The sequence below is a fragment of the Electrophorus electricus genome, chromosome 2 (assembly GCF_013358815.1).
Source record: "Electrophorus electricus isolate fEleEle1 chromosome 2, fEleEle1.pri, whole genome shotgun sequence".
NCBI lineage: Eukaryota > Metazoa > Chordata > Actinopteri > Gymnotiformes > Gymnotidae > Electrophorus > Electrophorus electricus.
Window position 1 is genome coordinate 21014369 of NC_049536.1, and position 20257 is coordinate 21034625.

At 40.4% G+C, this 20257-nt stretch overlaps 3 protein-coding genes across 5 annotated transcripts in view; 2 read left to right on the plus strand and 1 right to left on the minus strand.

The window, feature by feature from the left end:
- Window positions 1–1536: 1536 nt before the first annotated feature.
- Window positions 1537–4521, minus strand: cetn4 (centrin 4). The gene is made up of 5 exons (XM_027009656.2): window positions 4401–4521; window positions 3396–3551; window positions 2507–2635; window positions 2116–2253; window positions 1537–1831 (listed from the first exon to the last, which is right to left on the minus strand). Exons 1-5 carry the CDS (start codon window positions 4404–4406, stop codon window positions 1742–1744), a joined length of 519 nt encoding a protein of 172 aa, XP_026865457.1. The 5' UTR covers window positions 4407–4521; the 3' UTR covers window positions 1537–1741.
- Window positions 4522–4666: 145 nt separating this feature from the next.
- On the plus strand, window positions 4667–7779 carry bbs12 (Bardet-Biedl syndrome 12). 2 transcript variants are annotated; one of them, XM_027009641.2, is made up of 2 exons: window positions 4667–4776; window positions 5378–7779. In XM_027009641.2, exons 1-2 carry the CDS (start codon window positions 4705–4707, stop codon window positions 7388–7390), a joined length of 2085 nt encoding a protein of 694 aa, XP_026865442.2. In that variant the 5' UTR covers window positions 4667–4704; the 3' UTR covers window positions 7391–7779. The 2 variants fall into 2 exon arrangements, with proteins under 2 accessions (XP_026865442.2, XP_035379414.1); XM_035523521.1 differs by having other exon boundaries at window positions 4711–4751.
- A 1372-nt stretch (window positions 7780–9151) lies between these two features.
- LOC113577144 (TBC1 domain family member 9B) overlaps window positions 9152–20257 on the plus strand; it is a 22511-nt gene continuing 11405 nt past the window's right edge. For both annotated transcript variants that reach the window (XM_027009631.2, XM_035536241.1), the window contains exons 1-15: window positions 9152–9415; window positions 10807–10917; window positions 11294–11412; window positions 11537–11765; window positions 12017–12275; window positions 12431–12638; window positions 12989–13168; window positions 13371–13538; window positions 14094–14244; window positions 17965–18179; window positions 18655–18772; window positions 19082–19284; window positions 19627–19709; window positions 19926–20055; window positions 20175–20257. The exon at window positions 20175–20257 is cut by the window's right edge and continues 16 nt beyond it. In XM_027009631.2, the coding sequence (XP_026865432.2) occupies window positions 9298–9415; window positions 10807–10917; window positions 11294–11412; window positions 11537–11765; window positions 12017–12275; window positions 12431–12638; window positions 12989–13168; window positions 13371–13538; window positions 14094–14244; window positions 17965–18179; window positions 18655–18772; window positions 19082–19284; window positions 19627–19709; window positions 19926–20055; window positions 20175–20257 (2375 nt within the window). In that variant the 5' untranslated portion in view covers window positions 9152–9297. The remainder of the gene's footprint in view (window positions 9416–10806; window positions 10918–11293; window positions 11413–11536; window positions 11766–12016; window positions 12276–12430; window positions 12639–12988; window positions 13169–13370; window positions 13539–14093; window positions 14245–17964; window positions 18180–18654; window positions 18773–19081; window positions 19285–19626; window positions 19710–19925; window positions 20056–20174) is intronic.

A 20257-nucleotide genomic window follows, 5' to 3' on the forward strand; every position in this document is an offset into this window, starting at 1 on the left:
GCAATACATTAAATATGTAATGTAGAGAGAGCATATCACAATGACTTCCCATAGATGTCATTAATCAACAAGGCTGTCATAAATACAAGAGACATACATTTAGCTGTACATATATCCCCAATACCCTCACTCGCCTACACACAGACCTATTGCTGATTCAGAATGAAAACTATGTAGATTAATTTCAAGTGTACAGAACGTGTAGGTCATGTTTACACACACACCACGGCTGAACTGAACAAGGACAGACTATGTATAGACTATATTAAAAACATATGGTTGCACTTTATTTATACGTTATCTTCAATGTGTCTATGTATATAAAAGACTGGTGTGAGATTTTTCTTCTTTTAAACCTCATGACATTTCTAGGTAACTGATCAGAAAGTGAACAATATAAGACAAGTACATCACATCTAATTCAGCATTTCCTACTTTCCATTTGGATTTTTTTTTTCAGTGTGTGAAATGTGTAAACAGCACTTTCACCCCTCACTCAGATGGCCCTCTAACACTTCAACATTTCACAAAGCTCTCGGAAAATAAGCCCAACAAAATTCCTGTTTGTAACACAAGTACAGGCAGCAGTAGAAGCAAAGGCATGTTTCAAAACAGATGGCTCCGTTAGGCTCCCACTTGCAGACAGATGTTTTTCTTTATGGTTATTTCTGCATGGTTACTTTCTGCATTCTATGTCTACAAGATGATTGTGTTCCGTCTCTCCAGTGACATTACCTTTAAAGTGCAAAATCACTTTTGCTGAAACATTAGTCATTTTTTTTTATATTTGGTCTCAGGCGTATAATTTGGTTCAGAGAGCCTGAGTCATTTCAGTGGTACACTTTTCACTGCTGATGGACTGCCACAATGCAGTGCACCACTCTTGTAAACTGCCGAGCACTTTAATGTCATGTCTAAAAGGCTAGAAACTCATATCAGACCTTTACTTAAAAAGAAGGACCATCAATTTGAAACTCACATTTTGTTCCTGAAAGTCTGTATTAAAGCAAGACTACATGCATTCCACAATGTTTTGTTTGTTAAAAAACAATAACATTCCTTACATTGTTTACCTTAGGACAAGATTCAATCTAAAATGTAGTTGGAAGACTCCTTGCTTCTGTCCATTTTTAATGTTTATTAAGAGTAAGTATACTCTTGGGATTGATTTTTTCCCCACTGTATAGATTTTGCCTTATGGTTTGAATTCTATTTTGAATTCTAACTCCCTCAGGAATGTATTTTAACTTAGAATGAGAATCCAGTCACAAGTTCACCTCCACAGTCATTTTTACCTGTTCCCAGCCATGTCTGACATCTCCAAAAGTGAGTTGGAGATGGTTTGATAATGGCTCAAAAGTTTTACATGCATGGGTAAGACTAATCAGTTGTTAGGTTGCCCCCTACAGAAAAAAAAACAAAACAAAACAAAACTAAAAAACAAACAAAAATTAGTAAAGGGTTCAATTTACCTCCCCTCATTTTAAAAATGTTTTATTTAACTAAATTCCTATAAACATCTGAGCAAAGCAAAAATGTAGTTTGGGCAAAGATATTTTTAATTTTTGTAGTCAATATTGTACAAAATGTGTATAGATTAAATAATTTTATGATAAAATTATATCTTCAAAAATGCTCCAAAATAGAGAAAATTTAAGATGTTTCAGCCTGCTGCCATATTGAATAAGAAATATCAAATAAGAATGAGATCAAAAATGAAAAGCGAGAACAGAATTAGAGTTTAGTACAGGTTTGTCTTTTTCATTATCCGTAAGAATTCCTGTTCATTGATTTCTCCATCTCCATCTCTGTCTGCCTCATCAATCATTTCCTGCAAAAGAGGAAATGCATATTTAATTGATGTTTAACAAAACAAACAAAAAAATTACCCTGATACTATCAGCTGTTTGCTCTTGGTTTGCTCTTGTTCTTCAGTCAAAATTAGCTAATCAAACAGAATCCCGAGGGTACTGAATCAGTACACTACAGACAAAGTCTGCTTTTTTGCATCAACAGTATCATGTAGTTGAACACTCAAGTGAGGAAATTGTCCGTTTTCATATACATATTATTCTTCAATAATATTTAAGGGTTATTTTATATGACCAAACCCACCTGTAATTCCTCATCTGTGAGGTTCTCCCCAAGCTCTTTTGCAACTCGTTTCAGATTTTTGAATGAAATTTTGCCTGTTCCATCGTCATCAAACAACCTGAAGGCTTTCAGAATTTCTTCTTTTGAGTCTTTTTCACTCTGTATTGGAAATTAATGAAAATGAGAATGGTGGAGACTCTCAGAGAAGATTGTCCTGTTATCTAGTACATACATAATATAAACAAAGGGTAACTACTACACAACAAACAGGGTCTTTCTTATATGTATACATATCAGAATTACATGTTCATATTGTTTAATGCATCTTTTGTCATGTTTTAAATATCGTTACCTATACTACATATGAGAGAAGTTATTCATATATTATTCTTTGACTACTTAGAAAATGCACCATTTTCTGTGTCATCATGGAAAGAAAATCATTGAAGTCAATTGTGCCCGAGCCTTCTTTATCAATGTCAGCAATCATCTTCTTTATCTCCTCCTTCTTTGGCTCAAATCCAAGAGCTCGCATAGCAACCTTACAGAAAAAAGACAATTGCTGAACACTAAATAATAATCAATGAAGTAGAAAATAAAGAGATTTTACTGTTTCACAAAATAACGCACAATCAAGGATTGTCCCACTAGTTCTTTTGTGTGAAATATTCTCTCTCCATGGTCTCATGCTTTATGATTGCAAGTCCAAGAACTAAATTCAAGGGTTTACACAATTGTTCACCTCAGGAGTTCAGGACTGACAAGTAGAAGTCATGGTGTCCTGATCTACCCAGGCTTTTGTTTTTTTTACAGATATTAAGTAGCAATTTTCAAATTAAACAAAGCTTTTCTTATACCAGATTAGACATGTGTTTAAATTATACATCATGATTTTGCCAAAGTAAATACATAAATGTGGTACAAACTGAAAAGATAAGGTCACTGCCTAATAAACTTAATAGTTTATATCACTCACACCCTTGCTTCTGCCACCCAAACAATATCCAGTCAGCAGTGGTCTTGTGGTCAGAAATTGACCAGTATTGAATTGGGGTGGCTGACAAAATGTGTGCCAATACATACAGGTTTACAAATTGCTTGTGCCAACAGGCTAAATGCTGCAATTGTGCACTTAAAAAATCTATCTATATGATTGGTGTACTAAATAAAGTGGCCAATGAATGTAGGTACAAAGCCATTTCTAATGTGAGCATATGAAAACGTTATGGCTGGATATCAATCTAGAATTAAAGGGGCATCAATTCCAAGAATCATTTCACACCTCCAATTGTTTCTCTTACCTTAAGCTCCTTAACGTCTATAGTACCTGAACCATCAGTGTCAAAAAGATCAAATGCCTCCCGGATCTCCTGCTTTTGTTCCTCTGTCAGGTCAGGTTTGGGACCCGCTTTTTTCCGTTGGTTTAAGGTTGCACTGGGTTTTCTGAAGCTAGAAGCCTGTATAAAACATAAAGGGATGAGTACGCTGTCTTAAGTTTTCTTGCAAGTGGCAGGGAATTCATGTTTTACAATACTTGTGTATACAAATTTGTGATCACTAGAATGTTGGAATACAAGTATAGACCACAACAATCAGAAGTTAGTTACATTGATAGCTACTGGTTTCCTAATAAATCATAGCAGAGTGTAAGAGCAAAGTCCATTTAAACCAATAAATTACCTAGATAGCCAATGTATTTTAGAAAATAAGCCTCAGAGACTCCATTGCCAACAATTTTAACGGTAAGTGTTGGGATTATCAGATTTGTGAATGCTTCAGCGGTTGATGTTAAAATAACTCGGTCAACACAAGCTAAGTGAAGTAATTAGCTGGCTAGTTGTGGACGTTATATTTGCTAAGATAGGTTAACTAGGTAGTTTACGGTCAGATTCGTTCTTCAATCTTCGCCAAGGAAAGGTTAGCAAATTCTGTTAATGTTTGCCTCGTGAACTACTAGCCACTACAACAGCTTACATGTTAGTGAAATAAAATTAAGCGAATTAGCTATAATTTCATACTTTCAGAGAGAATGTCTTTGTAATATTATATTATACAAACAAATAACGGTAGTTTTTTAACTTTAGTCACTTTCAATGTTTGGCTAGGTAGCTAACGCTAAATAACGATCTACCTAACGCTAGGTAGCGTGTAGTAAAACTTGGTTACCATAACAGTCTTTAGTTAGCTTCATAGCTAGCTAACTTTATAGCTAACATTTGACAGGTTTCAGGTTATTCGATTGGAAAAAAAATGTTGCATAACGTAGCTATATTGTGTTTTTCAGTAAACAGTATAGTAATTCTTACCATCATAGACCTGAAATATCCAAATTATTTTTGTTAAATAAACAAAAGGTAAATGTACAGTTGTTTAGGTGGCTAGCGTTAACTATGTTAGTAAACGTTACCCGAAGGGGTGGGACATCTTTTTAAAGGGCATGGTCAACCATAGACTGACAACAGAATTCTTAAATAGAAAGCAGGTCTAGGTGTCCAAACGAAACAGCAATCCAATAGGAAGTATGTGGGTGGTGCATGTAGCTATCACGTGAGTGGCCGTTGTTCGTTTAGACTCTGTCTCTTAGTAACAAGTATTCGGTACCTTTCTGCAATGCGCATGCTTCCAAGGATGCAAAAGTTTTGGACGTCATTGTGGAGGTTTGTGTTGCAGGCAGTGTTGAAGGTATCTCAACAGTGGCTATATTTCAATCTTCATTTATAGAAGTCTAAAACGTAATTGATATTGTACATGGTCTTTTGTAAGTTTTGACGGTTTTGAACGTGCAAACGTGCTAATGTGTTTGATAACGTGCTAAAAAGTGTTAGCCAGATTTCTAGTTAGCTGGCTAGCTAGCTGACTAGCTAAGAAATCCACGGACAACAGTTTTTTTTTATTACTGTTTTTTAAGAAATGCTTATCTAAGACCAGGTCGCCATTCTTATTATAACAGTTACTCAGTACTCGGATTTGATTTTCATGATTGGCTTGCTGCCTGTGTCATCGAGGTTTCCGTTTCAAAGACAATTAGGCTACATAATTTTATTTTAAGACGCTCTTATCAGCAAGAATTGTATCTATTCATAAACATAGTTTATAACTAGTTTGCATTAAAATGTGTACTAAGTAGCTGTCAAGTCCTCAAATCATTGGGGTTTATGGAACATTTGAAGATGAAGAAGCTCTTTAATTTAAAAACTATAGTATTTTAGATACTATCAATGTCAATGCAAGCAGCTGCATCACTACAACTCTGAATCTCCCCTTTCGTGTCTCTGCTTCACAGATGTCACTACTGGGATCCGCAGCAATAAACCAGGGTCGCCATCTTGGGCTCCAGCAGCTAGAAGTCATGTCTGCCTCCACTCATTCTTTTCTGGGCCCCAACAAATGCTACAAACTAATCCAAGATGAGGCGAGTGGGGACTCAGCACTGGTCTGCTCATGTTATCGTTTACTGGAACAGCTAGAGCTCACCAACTCTGTGGGGCAACTGCTACACGAGACCACTCGGACCCAGCAGGAGGTGCTACACTCAGGCACAGCCTCACTGCTTTTCCTGACTGGTATCTGGAGCAGGGTGGCCCTGGAGTGCCTTCACAAAGGCATTTCCATTCCACATATAATGGCCGGCATGTCCAAAGGCCTGGAACTGTGCATGGAGGCCTGTAGGTGTAGTGCAGTGACTGTGGAGGTGGTCTGCATGACTGCTTTACAGAGACTGAGGAAGAGGCAGCTGAGCAAGAGTGATTGTATGACTACTGCTTTTGGCTTACCTGCAGAACCTTCCGTATCTGCAGGTGTGAAGGAAACAACTCAGGACACTGTCAAGACCCTGAATGAAGAACTTAAACTTTGTTCCATTAAAGAGGAGCTTCGGCCAAAGTGCAGAATAAATCTCAAACACAGCAGACATTTTCAGTCAAGTGACAGCAGAGAGGCAGAGGAGACACAAACAATGGCAACCTTTAACACGCAAGATTCAAAAGATTTTGACCTAGTTCAGCTGGCTGACGCTGTTAACCATGGATGTGAGATGTCCATGAATTTAGTGATTGAGGCTAGCAGGATTCAGTACAGACACAGGCCTGGAGATCAAAGCTGCACAGTGTTGGATGTTGATAGGTTGGCGACATGCCCATTGCCCGGACTGTCTGAGGAGAATTCCTGTGTTTTCAGTGGGTATGTTGTATTGTTGTCCACTGAGCAGGCAATAGTAGCTAAACATTTTGAAGATCGGGCATTAACAATTGGCCTTGTGAATGGTGATCTGAGTAAACAGTACACTCATGTAGGTTTTAACAGGCCTAAAAATGTCACATACTTTTGTGATCACTCTAACTTGACCAGAGTCAGTCACGAGAAGAAGTGGGAAGACCAAGCATTGAGAATAGTACTGAACCTCAGTATCAACATTCTTCTTGTGAGTGGAGTGGTCACCCAGCAGCTAAAAGATCACTGCCTCAGCCACAACATCCTGGTTATTGAGCATGCAAGGGCAGCCATTTTGAAAGCCTTTGCCATGAGTACAGGAGCTGTTCCCATCTCGTATGTCACACAGCTCAGTGAGCGATGTGTGGGTGCTGGAGTCCGAGTGAATGTGCTGAGAGAATATCACGGGACAGGGAAGGCCCAGATGGCAGTGGTGAGCATCGATGCCTGCGGTATGACACTAGCCACGGCGGTCCTTGCTAGTTCAGTACATGCCAAGCTCCAGAGCCTGGAAGATCGGTTCTGGGGCTGTGCTTATCGGGTGCATCATGCTCTCAAAGATGGAAAGCTGTTGCCTGGTGCAGGTGACACCGAACGGTTGTGCATTCATCAGCTCCACAAACACATGAGCAAAAGCAGGCCTGAGAAGCAGGGAAGAGGAGACGAGCCTTCAAAAGGCATACAGACAGAAGAGTCAAGACTGGCAGCAGCGTATGAACAGGTGGTTCTGCAGCTGATGGCAGATGGCTGGATGGACTATATTTCCACTCTGTTGGTGAACTGTGGTCAGACTGTGACCAAAGCGCAAGCATGCACATACATAGCCCAACAACTAAGAGAGTTGCCAGGGGCTCCCCTGAAAAAAGACATCTACATGGGTATGGCACAGGGAGACAGAGGGACTGAAGGGAAGAGGATGTTGGAGAGAGAAAGTGAAATGGTGGGAGTGTATGATAATATGACAGTAAAGTTTGAGACTTGGAGGAGAGCTCTCGATCTAGTGCTTTTGGTCCTTCAGACAGACACAGAGATTATTACAGGAATAAATGAGAAAAATGCCGAGCACAGAGACTTCATGTTTCTTTGACATGCTTTGCGAAGAGTTGTTTAGGTCAACCATTTTCTTTTTGTCCCCTCTAAGTACACATTAAATATATATGAAGCACTTTGCACAACCGATGAAGGGCTTCTGTACAAAAACGTCCTGCTATATATTTTTTTTCTTTGTAACTGATTTAAAGGTTTGTATGTATTTATACTTATTTAAAATCAGGACAGAGTAAACATTTTAAGTCACATCAGGCGTAAGAATCCTTGTTCTTAATTTTTTTTGCGAAATATAATTCAGATTGAATGCCATGAAGTAAGTTTCTGAGTTAAGAAAATGACTTTGCAGACTTATGACTTTATCGTAGTGTCAGCATCTAGCTAACTTATCTATTAACAGATCCTGTATTCTAATAAAGTCGGGAATTATATCATTCGTCTTCATTTCTAAACTCAAAGGGTAGAAATGTATCTTAACATTTCAAATAATCTAATAAATTCAGGCATAACTTTTTTAAAATTGAAATACTGCCCATCATTTTCTCTAACATGCCTAATTCATCTCATCAGCTAGTAATTAACCTCTGTGGGGTTAAATGGAAATTCCTCAATGCAGTAGTGGGGCTTTCTAGGTGCAGCAAGTAAGTGAATTATTCTGTCAACCAAGAGGACTGCCTGAGTATGTGGGCATGTCACTGGGCACGAGCAGTTCTATGAGTATGTAACACTGAAGTGATTTTCTGTTTGCCACAACAAAGAGGTCCATACTACAAATACCTACATACAAAAGACCAACAGAATTAAAACACGAGTTGGAAAAAATATAGTTGTTATTTCAGTTATTACTCCACAATCAAATTATTTTTAATTATGGGATGAATATAACCACCTGTTCTCAATTTGGTACCAGTTAATAGGATATTGGAAATCTTTTGTGAAATCATAGAGAAACCACAGTACTCTGTGGAATACTGTAAAGTATATGCATATGCATTTCACATAAGTAAATCAAAAGGGCCAGTATGAAGGTTGGGATTCATCAGTGTTTAATGCAGTTTAATGAAATCTGGAATTACAGTATATGTGTTTAAATGTAACTTAACATTTTCATGTTGACATCTCTCTCTTTTGAGTCATACCTGTAGTTGTCGGATTATAGTGGAATAGAAAAAGCCAGTGTTCTTTTACACCCTGTTCTAAGGGTCTACACTGTCTTCATCTCTAGTATACCTAATTAAGTTCATCAGCTTGCTAATTATTAAGATCTTTGTGGGCTCAGTTATCTGTGGTTAAGCATGGAAAACACCAAAGTACAATGCTGTGGCTCTCTTGGTGTAGCAATGAATCTTGAGGCTTGAGAAACTGCACTCACTGTACATGAACAATATTGTTTTCCACTTGTCACCACTAAGAGGAGCGTTTTCATTGTTTATTGAAACTATGACCACAATATTATACTGTGCAGTTTACAAAAAAAAGACCAAGAGAAAAGAAAAGAGGGGATATGACATAATGGCAGCTATGCAGTCGATTTTTATTTAACATAATTTTTGACATGGCAGTAAAATGGGAAAGACTAACAACAAACATCAAATTATGGCGAAGTAATAATAGATTATCATCAAACTCATTTTACTTCAAATTAGAATATTTCGTTTGAGACACTAGATTGAAACTATAACTATAATAGCATTTTTAAAAATTTACTGAAATGTTCAGACCATGATCCGGTAGACATCGAGTAACGTTAAATATGCTTTAATTTTGAAATTTGTTGTATGCCTCCATTTTGACCATATCATCGTAGCTGCTGCTTTCATCTAGTCCTGGTCCATGTAGACAAACAGAAACGCCAGACAAGGAGTCTGTTGAATTTGGTATGGTTAGACTTTATATTTTTAGTACGAAAGTGATTCAGAGGTAGAGACGACGAATTTTGCCGCAACGATGTGGATCACTCCAGAGGAGGTGTTGCTTGCTAATGCACTTTGGGTTAGCGAAAGGGCAAATCCCTTTTTTATTCTTCAACGTAGAAAGGGACATGGAAAAGGAGGTGGCATCACTGGTATGTATTTGTGCAGCCCATGTTACTCGTTCTCTCTGCCTTGTTATTATAAAAAGCAGCTGTGTTCGCTGCTAGCGGTTAATGTTGGCAAGCCTAGCTAACACTAGCTAGCTATTTGTGAGTCTTCTCGTAGTATTTAGCTAATCGTGAGAACATAACTGACTTGCGGTTTTACTAGGGTTAGCAAGCTAGCAAGGGTTTTGATTTTCTGGAAGATGTTGACGTGGAACGTTAGCTTTAATTTCCCACTTGCTGGCCAATATGGAAATTTGTCGAATGACAATATAACACTTTTAAATCAGCCCCATTCTACCTGCAGATATTGTCAGTCACAGTTATTTAGCGTTAATGAATCCTGGCTACATGCTACTTATATACCGAGGTGGCTCCTCTGCTGTAGCCAGCTAGCGCTGATTAAAAACTTGCCAGATGACTGTAAATTAAATTAACTAGTTCGTAGTATATCTAATATTCTATATTTCTGCAAGCAACATACAGTTAACCTAGGTTTGTTAACTAGTTTAGCTAGTCAGTTGTCCTGTTCCATCACAGGGTTAGGTTATTCACTCAGGTTGCACTGACTTGGCATTTAAACTACACAAGATAGCTAGCTATCCAATAGTTTTTTCATCCTTTATTTTTTAGCTTCAGGAAATATTTCTGGACATGACTTTCCTACTCAAAGCGACTCATATAGCGGTTAACACTACAAAGGCAGCATTTTTTTCCCGCAGCTTTTTTGCTAGCGTACATCTGGAACGATATCAAACTGAATTCATAACCGATCGATCTTAGTTTCTCGTGATTGGGTTTGTTTTATTTAAATTACGCACTCTAGCATAACTAGCGTTAATGTTATTCCGAGGTCCGTTTGGATGAAGCTCAAGTAATGGAGGCTCTTGATTGCTGACATTTTCAGACACTTCAGTGTATGCAGTCTTCACATTTCTTGCTGTTTATTAACTTATGCGCAACCTGGAGATCAGAATGTAGATATGCGTTCTCAAATGAGGGACAGACAGACATTCAAGGCATAAGATTCTTAGCTAGGGTTACAGTTCTGTCTTCAGTTCGAGTGAATTACACAAAAATAGCCTATTCAATGAGACCTCTGAGTCACCACACTAAAATTGGTGGAGAAAACGATGGTCTGTATGTAGTGAGTTAACTGAAATATGTCAATCAACTAAAATGAAGCTATAACCTTTTCAGTTAGTACAGTGTTATGGACTCTCACAATGAACTTTCTACACATGACATTTTCTAGCTAACCTGAATAAGGGTTAACAGATGGGTGTTACTTTGAGGAAGGAAGAAACAACCCAGTCGTTTGCTTTGTCTTCTTTCTCTCCCTCTCTGTTCTTTCTTTCTCCCTCCCTCTCTTCCCCCAGGCCTTTTGGTTGGGACATTGGATGTTGTGTTAGACTCCAGTGCCCGTGTTGCTCCATATAGAATCCTACACCAGACTGGAGATTCCCAGCTTTTCTGGAGTATTGCCTGTGGTCAGTGGTAACTCTTATCTACAAACAGTTTTTTATAACAGTTTGAGCAGATAGACTTACCCAGGTCTGGCAGTTGTCTGGATTCTACGTGGGTTCAGGACAGTAACAGTGCTTACATTATCATTTACATTTATGGAGTTTAGCTGAAGCTTTTATCCAAAGCAACTTATAATTATGACTCAGTACAACTTGAGCAATCGAGGGTGGTTAAGGGCCTTGCTCAAGGGCTACCACTGCCTCATTATCAGCGTTGACAGAAACAGGCTTTCCCCAAAGCTACAAAACACTTTCATAAAGGGCTTTAAGGTTTGCATGGGAAATTTCTGCTTGATCTTAAAACACTACATAAACTGAGTGATCTTTCTCTTGTCTTCAGGCTCATCTCGCAAAGAGATTACAGAGCACTGGGAGTGGCTGGAGGCTAATTTACTGCAGACTCTATCTACTTTTGATAATGATGATGATATCACCACTTTTGTGAAAGGCAAGATCCAGGTGAGCTTTCACCTAAAGTCTGATAAGTGTTCATATTGTACTTGGAAGAGCAGCTACCTGTTTACACTTTGAAGGGGAAACGAGGACGAGTGGACCAACCTCCAGTGTGTCTGTTGGTCTGCAGGGCATCATTGCCGAGGAGAACAAGGGCCGCCAGACACAGGAAGATGAGGATTGTGGAAAGTTTCGTGAGGCGGAGCTGAAAATGCGGAAGCTGTTCGGAATGCCAGAAGAGGAGAAGCTGGTGAATTACTACTCATGCAGCTACTGGAAGGGCAGAGTGCCGCGGCAGGGCTGGCTGTACCTCTCCGTCAATCATCTGTGCTTCTACTCCTTCTTGCTGGGCAAAGAGGGTGAGAGAATGAGCAAGTGAAGGGGGAGAGGAAGAAGAAGGAAAGATGGCGAGAGAGAAAGGGATCCTATTCAGTTAGCATAGAATGAATGGAGAGAGGCTCTGCTAATTCTCTAATTGCATGTCAGTGTTCTTTGGATAATGTCATCTTACTTTCACTTATGTTAATGATTGTCAACACAACTCTGAGGGGGGAAAAATGTTTCCTGCACAGGATAAGACTTCTGTTTTTCTCTCCCTCTGTTTCTGTAGTGACGCTGGTGGTGCAGTGGACAGATGTAACTCAGCTAGATAAGAATGATACCCTGCTGTTCCCAGAGAGCATACATGTGAACACCAGAGACACTGAGCACTACTTCTCCATGTTCCTCAACATCAATGATACCTTTAAGCTGATGGAGCAGCTGGCTAATATCGCTATGCGGCAGCTGCTGGACAACGAGAGCTTCTCTGCTGACCACTCCCTCCCCAAGCCGTGCAAGACCCTCAGGAACGTCTCTGCACTCAAGAGGTTAGCCACTACATGAGGAACTCTTGAAAGGCACAGTGGAGAGTTTTGCAAATTTCTTGTATGTTAGTTTGGAGAAATTAATCTGGCTGTTGTGGAGAGTCCGCTCTGTCACAAGATAGGGATGAGAAGCTTAAGACTTTGTTGCTTGTTTTCAGGGACTTGGATGCACGGGCAAAAAACGAACGCTATCGAGCTCTGTTTCGCCTGACGCAAGACGAGCGTCTGGATGGTCACACGGACTGCACTCTGTGGACGCCCTTTGCTAAGATGCATGTCGTCGGACAGATGTTTGTCTCCAACAATTATATTTGCTTTGCCAGCAGGGAGGAGGACCTGTGTCAACTCATTATACCACTCAGAGAGGTGAGCGTTCTTGCACACACACCTACACACATGATCTCATTTAAATTAGTTAGTACTTGCCAGCTTTCACAACCTTGAAAAGTAGTGTTGTGCCCATATATAGGTGCTAGAACATGCATACATACTGTCTTTTATTCATATTGCTTAGAAAAGGTACACCCTCTTTCATGCAGTCTCACACACTACTATTCCCACCCCCAACCCCAGAGTGAACTTTTTTAAACATACTTCTGCAGGACTGTCTGATATAATATGGGGCAAGAAAATGCAGAAACACAAAGCCACTTATCTCATATTACATAAAGTGTCTCTTTCATGTACTCACCCTCTTGCACTTGTTCTCTGTCTAGGTGTCAATAGTAGAAAAAGCTGACAGCAGCAGTGTTTTGCCCAGTCCGCTGTCCATCAGCACTAAAAATAAGATGACTTTCTTGTTTGCCAACCTCAAAGATCGGGACTTCCTGGTTCAGCGAATATCAGACTTCCTGCAGCGCACTCCTGACAGGCTCTGTGGTCTGACTGGGCAATCTGTGAGTCACTCAAACACTAAGGGAAGGCATAAGTCAAGAAACTCTTATGAATCCCTTATGAATATCGCTGCACTCAGACATTTAATTGTTTTGGCACTGTATCGGTGCATTTTTGGGGTTAATGTTAGTTTGAATCTGTGTATGACTAAACAACTTTGTCTTCATGCATGACACAATCCTTATTCTGACATCACTCTGCCAGGAAACTCCAAGCCCCAGCACCCCCCCTGCTTTGCCGCCAACCCCACCAGTGCTGGGAATGGGAGAGCTCCCTCAGGGCCGACACTACAGCTCTAGCCTCCCTACTGCCAAAAACAGCCTGCTCCACATCTACCAAAAGGACCTCCCCGAAGACCTGGGCCCCAAAGCGGTACCCTCATATCCAGCACCCTTGAACCTCCACCATTCACCTGTTTTAACATATAAAAATTAAATATTGGGATGTTAAGTACTGGCAGTAATATGAAAGTTGTCATATTTCAAACTGAAGGGCTATTTCACTTGAATAATTACCCAGCCTGGTTTTTTATCTCACAATGTTGTTTTAGAAGTAACATGTTCTTTGCATGAAAAACACCATTGTTCAGATATCGCCCACAGTTGTGATGCAGCACGGTAGTCACGCAGTTGTAGTTAATTCTAGAGGGTGATAAAACACTGGCATTTATCATGATGAATTCCCACTCATCCTCCCAGGCACCTTTCCCACCTTAGGGGCTTCTTTGCCTTAAACGTAACAGTGTTGACACTCTTTCAGAAGCTAGGGTTAGGTACACAAACTTTGGCCAAGATAGTCACAACAGGATTTTCTGCATGATGTAATCACTTATGTCTTTTAGACTATATATTTACTGCATTTCAACTAAATAAATGAACGGCCACCCGTTGTTTTGTTCACTCACCTTCCCCTTTCCTCATCAATCAGACCAAAGAGAAGATGAAAGAAGAGTCCTGGAATATCCATTTCTTTGAGTTTGGGCGAGGGGTGTGTATGTACCGCACATCCAAGACAAGAGACCTAGTCCTGAAAGGTATTCCTGAGAGCCTGAGAGGAGAGCTGTGGCTGCTTTTCTCAGGTAATTTCACTTTCCTATTAGCAGGGGGTGCAGTCACCATCACCTCTGCCACAGTTGAACAACTTTCTTTCTTTTTAAAAATATGCAGTATACTATGGGATTTGTCTTTCTTGCATTAATTTCATTGTGACTTATTACTAGGGAGCCCTTGGCATTTGGAGTAAATTGCATCATATGACTTGAAATTGTATCCTGTCTAACGACTGATGGGTATTTTACATAGTATTTAAACATTTGTATTAATTTAAATCCTGTGATGTAAAACTGATTTTAATATACAGTAGAGGAAAGCTATAAGGGTGAAAACGAGTATGGGCACAATTTACAGTGTAAAACAATGTCTAGGAGATTTGGATTCCGGTCTTTGGAGTCTGTTCATATATGCAAGTAGGCTATTATACTGCAGATGTGCAGTGTCATCATATGTTGCTGAGTTTGAACAGCAGAGCTAAAATAAAAGCTCTGAAGCTGCTGTAATACGATTTTTACAGTACATTGATTACATTCTGGTTGAAGAGAGACAACTGGTTATACGCAACATGTTCTAGAGTTTTAGAGAGGAAAGATGGGAGACCTAACATATACCAGCTGCTGATGTTGGAGTGGTCAATAATTGTTTTCCCCCCGGCTGGATCTAACCTTGGTCTTGAAGGTGCTTGGTGCATGAACACATGTATTGGATCTGTTTGGGATGGTTGTGAATTGGTGTTGGAGGTCCTGGGAGTCAGGAGTTGGAAAATTGATCGGTACTAGTGGACAAGAGGTGGAACTACAATACCGGAGTATGTGCAGAATGTCCTCTAAGGGAAGAGGAGAGAAAGTTGTCAGGGCATTGGGATTTGGATTAGGTCTCTAGCAGGGTGTGGAGGAATGGGGGAAGGATTGGCAGATCTTGTTAGCTTCCTCTTCAAAGTAAGTTACAAGATCTTGTTTTAGGGATAAGGGGGAGAGTGTTAAGAGAAAATTGCATGGCACTTGTGAGGGATTGGTGTAGATGTTGTCTTTGTAGGATGACTTTACAGCTCTTCTGTTTGGAGTGAAGTTGGAGAGGATGTTCTGGCACGAATGGAGATTTCTTTTAGTCTAATTCTACTTTATAGTCATGATTTTCTCTACCGTCTCTCATCTCTTCATAGTTCTCACTGAGTTAAATTTTGCTGGCCTAGAGGAGAGTCAGTTTGTTGACGAAGAGAGGAATGCATTGGTAGCAGTTTGACCTGCTAGAGAAGAAAATGACACTGGGTGCTGTTGGCTTTTTTTGGATTGGGAAGGCAGACATGAAGTGGATGTTGTGACAAGAGGAACCATGTAAATGAGACAGTCATGATCTGAATAGTAGAGATGGGATAATGTTGAGTGTAGAGTAGCCCTATTGAAGATCAGGTCCAATTTATTTCCTGCTTAGCAGTCTGGGGAGAATAATTGTTGAATATTTTAGTTGCTGTTTACAGAGCCATGGTCAGACATTTTTATTCAAGAGTAACTATTTTAGTGATATTTAGGAAGTAAATGCCCCTCAGATTTATGGTCTGCATAAATGCAGCCATTGTGACACCAGCTTTTATTTGTGCTGTTGTCACGGTGATAACATCCAGTCATGTCAACCATTACATTGATCTTCACTTCTGCCCTCAAGCTATGACTCACCCTGATCACGCGCTGATAAGAACAAAAACAGGGCCCCTCGTTTGCGACACACACAGATGATGAATGTTTGCTTGTAAAATCAAACACGTACGGTTGTGTTCAAAATAATAGCAGTGTGTTTAAAAACATGAGTAAAGCTCAGAATCCTTAAAATAGTTTTTATTTCCATGCATTGGGAACACTGCACATTATATTCTAAATCAAAACAAGAAGAAAAATGTATCAGTTTTTTAATTACTTTACAGAAAATGAAGAAACATGAATATTGGGCTGTTCAAAAAAATAGCAGTGTCTACATTTTTCTTCACAAACTCAAATATTTACTGGATAAACTGAAAAATCTTTAGGATTTAGCATTGCTGTGAATCACTAAACTAATATTTAGTTGTATAGCCATTGTTTCTGAGAACTGCTTCACATCTGTTTCGTGGAGTTGACCAACTTCTGGCACCTGTGAACAGGTATTCCAGCCCAGGATAATTTGACAACTTTCCACAATTCCTCTGCATTTCTTGGTTTTGCCTCTGAAACAGCATTTTTGATGTCCCCCCACAAGTTTCCTATCGGATTAAGGTCCGGGGATTGGGCTGGCCGCTCCATAACTTTTAATTTTGTTGGTCTGGAACCAATATGCTGCTCACTTACTGGTGTGTTTGGGGTCGTTGTCTTGTTGAAACACCCATTTCAAGGGCATTTCCTTTTTGGTATGAGGCAACATGACCTCTTCAGGTATTTTGATATATGCAAACTGATCCATACACCATAGTAGGAGAAACATCCCTATATGCCTGCACCACCATGCTTGACTGTCTTCAGAGTGTACTCTGGCTTGAATTCAGTGTTTGGGGGTCGTCTGACAAACTGTCTGTGGCCTTTGGATCCAAAAAGAAATGTTTCTCCATTTCTCTTTAGGCCAGTCCATGTGTTCTTTGGCAAATTATAACCTCTTCAGCACGTCTTTTTAAAAAACAACAACAAAAAAAAAAACAATGGGGCTTTGCGGGAGCTTGTTGCTGATACATTAGCTTCACAGGCGTCTTCTAATTGTCACAGTACTCGCAGGTAACTTCAAACCGTCTTTGATCACCCTGGAGCTGATCATTGGCTGAGTCTTTGCCATTCTGGCTATTCTTCGATCCATTCGAATGGTAATCTTCCATTTTCTTCCACATTTCTCTGGTTTTGCTTTGCACTTTAAAGCATTAGAGATCATTTTAGTCGAGCTGCCCATCATTTTCTGCACTTCTTTATACGTTTTCCCCTCTCCAATCAATGTTTTAAACAAAGCACGCTGTTCTTCTGAACAATGTCTGGAACGACCCATTTTTCTCAGGTTTTCAGAGAGAAATGCATGCACAACATGTGTTGGCCTCATCCTTAAATAAGGGCCACCTGATTGACCTGTTTTTTCACAGAATAAATGACCTCACTAATTGAACTCCACACTGCTATTATTTTGAACATGCCCGTTTCAATTAATTATTCAATTACACAAACTCAGGCGCATGCATATCATGAATGTTGGGTCTGATGGTTTTCTATGACTCTACTACACCTACTGGCAAGTTTTGCCATGTAGTAATATAATTTCCACCAAAAACAGTGGTTGATCTGGTTAGTCATGATGGACTGCTATTATTTTTGAACAACTGTATATCTCGTCTTTGTGGCTTGTACATAAGCATTGAACCTGCTCTCTACCTTAGCTCAGTATAATGATGAGGCAGCATTCCTTCTCACTGTCCATGTTTTTAAACAAATCTCTCAAATGCTGGAAGGAAGAAAATATATTGACTGGATTTGACATGTCTTAGAAGTAACCCTCTCCCTGTAGCTCTCACTGCCTGCATTGACAGCTTCTTGTTCTTACATGGTACACTGATAGTGTTGCCCCCCCCCCAAGATTTCTTCTGTAGCTTTTGCTGACACACCCACACATCTGATGGCATGGTGCGCAGTGTAGTGAAAGGTTGTTGTACTGGCAGCCAGATGTTTAAATCTCTCTCTCTCTCTCTCTCTCTCTCTCTCTCTCTCTGTGTGTCTGTTTGCCTATCTATCTTCCCCTCCCTTTAGGTGCTCAGAATGAAATGGCGGCTTACCCGGGTTACTACGCAGAGCTGGTGGAGCAGGCGATGGGTCGATGCACGCTGGCCACAGAGGAGATTGAACGAGACCTACATCGCTCTATGCCTGAGCACCATGCCTTCCAGAACGAGATGGGTATCGCTGCTCTTCGACGGGTGCTTACTGCATATGCCGCCCGCAATCCGGGCATTGGCTACTGCCAGGTACGAAGATGCGCATCCACAACGCAAACTCGACTAACTTCTGCCTGCTACTAATAAACAATATTATTGTAACTTGGCAAAACAATAATGTTTACAAATATCCAATGATGAAATCTTTTTATCCTTAAATAACATCACACTAAAAATAGTTTTTGTTTTTTTTCCTTCTCTTAGTTATTTTGGTTTCAGAGTATTCGTGATACTTGAGCTTATCGTCTTGCTGAAATCAACATTGATTATAGATGTTGTACACTTGAACAAAGGATTTGATTCCTGGTTTTTATGGGACAGTGGGACCTCCCATCTCTGATACTGGCACAAAAATATACACCGTGTTCTCAAAGGTCTACAAAAGGGACTTAAGAATAATAAAGGAGAGATATTGTAACATAAATGGGATTGTGGGGAGTACATTGCCCTAATTTGCTGAGCATCTGGTTTCAGATAGTGAGTGTGTGTCTGTCCATCTCTGTAGGCCATGAATATAGTAACCTCTGTGCTGTTGCTCTACTGTACTGAAGAGGAGGCGTTCTGGCTGCTGGTGGCCTTGTGTGAACGGATGTTGCCCGACTACTACAACACTAGAGTTGTAGGTTAGTCACGGTATTTGCCCACGTACATACTCACGGCACAGCAACAGCTGATCTTGTGTATAGGTTTTCTGCATGACTGTGGTTGTAGGTCAGTGGGCCATACACCAGCATGCACATGCACCTAGTGCATAATGAATGGTATGTATTGTAGGATACTGACTGTAAAAAACTGATCGCCAGTCTCACACACGTACGCACAAATGCACACGTTGAGTGTTTGCGAGTCACAGATCTGCAACGTTTCCAATAGACATAAGTTGTGCATTTATGACTGGACAATGTCTTTGTTTGTGTGTGTTTGAATATCAGGAGCGCTTGTCGATCAGGGCGTATTTGAGGAGTTGACACGCGAGTGCTTGCCTCTGCTGTATGAGCACATGCAGGATCTGGGCGTGATCTCTACCATCTCCCTGTCGTGGTTCCTCACACTCTTCCTGTCAGTCATGCCCTTTGACAGTGCTGTGCTACTCGTTGACTGCTTCTTCTACGAGGGCATCAAGGTTATCTTCCAGGTGAGAGCACACTAGTCCTGCTGCTGCTGACTGGGCAAGTTGGAGTGACTGATGAGCCGAAACAACTACACTCCACAGGTCCAGCGGCACAGCTTATCTTCCACTATGTCCTAATGCTGGTTTCATTCAGAACTGTTATAGCAGATAAAAAAAAAAAAAAAAAAAAAAAAAAACCTCTTCTGTGGATTTCACCAGGTAATATTGTCTATCAAGATGGACATTATTGACAGGTAGTGGTCATTAATCGACCCGTGTTCAAGGGATTACAGGCAGCAGTCAGTCAGGAATTAGGTGGTGGTCAGTGTTGGTGATGGACCGTGCCTCCTCTCTCTGCTGCTTCAGGTGTCTCTGGCTGTGCTGCATGCTAACATGGAGCAGCTGCTAGCATGCACAGATGAGGGAGAGGCTATGACCATCCTGGGAAGGTCAGTGGGGGCTAGGCTGGACCTCAGACATGATGTTCTTCCTTATTGACACAGTAGAACTTTGGACTGAAATGTAACAAAGGATCAGTTTAAGGATTGAGGAGGTGCTGTAATTGTGGAGTTTGCTGATAAATGTGATGTATACATGCTGGATTTAAAAGCAGTTATGTAACTTATTTGCTAAGAGAAATGGCAGTTCCATTCTGCCACTTCCAGATATCTGGATAATGTTGTGAACAAGCAGACTGTATCCCCGCCTATCCCACACCTGCATGCCCTGTTGACCAGTGGTGATGAGCCACCTCCTGAGATTGACATCTTTGAGCTCATTAAGACATCCTATGAGGTGAGTGGTGCACAGGATGCTGGAATTGCTCTTGCCAAATAAGTGAAATTACTCTTTCCCTCTTAGATGCATTACCCACCCCCCCCTTTTTTTGTTTTTTTTGTTATGTGTTTATTTAGAAGTTTGGCAGTCTGCGTGCTGATGTCATTGAGCAGATGAGATTTAAGCAAAGGTTAAAGGTCATCCAGTCTTTGGAGGACAC

Coding starts and splice junctions, on each gene's coding strand:
- cetn4 (XM_027009656.2), bottom strand. Junction 2,254..2,506: donor CCATGATGACACAGAAAATG/GTGCATTTTCTA, acceptor TTTCCAATACAG/AGTGAAAAAGACTCAAAAGA. Junction 1,832..2,115: donor TCACAGATGAGGAATTACAG/GTGGGTTTGGTC, acceptor CCTCTTTTGCAG/GAAATGATTGATGAGGCAGA.
- bbs12 (XM_027009641.2), top strand. CDS start 4,705: ATGCGCATGCTTCCAAGGATGCAAAAGTTTTGGACGTCATTGTGGAGG. Junction 4,777..5,377: donor TGTTGCAGGCAGTGTTGAAG/GTATCTCAACAG, acceptor TCTGCTTCACAG/ATGTCACTACTGGGATCCGC.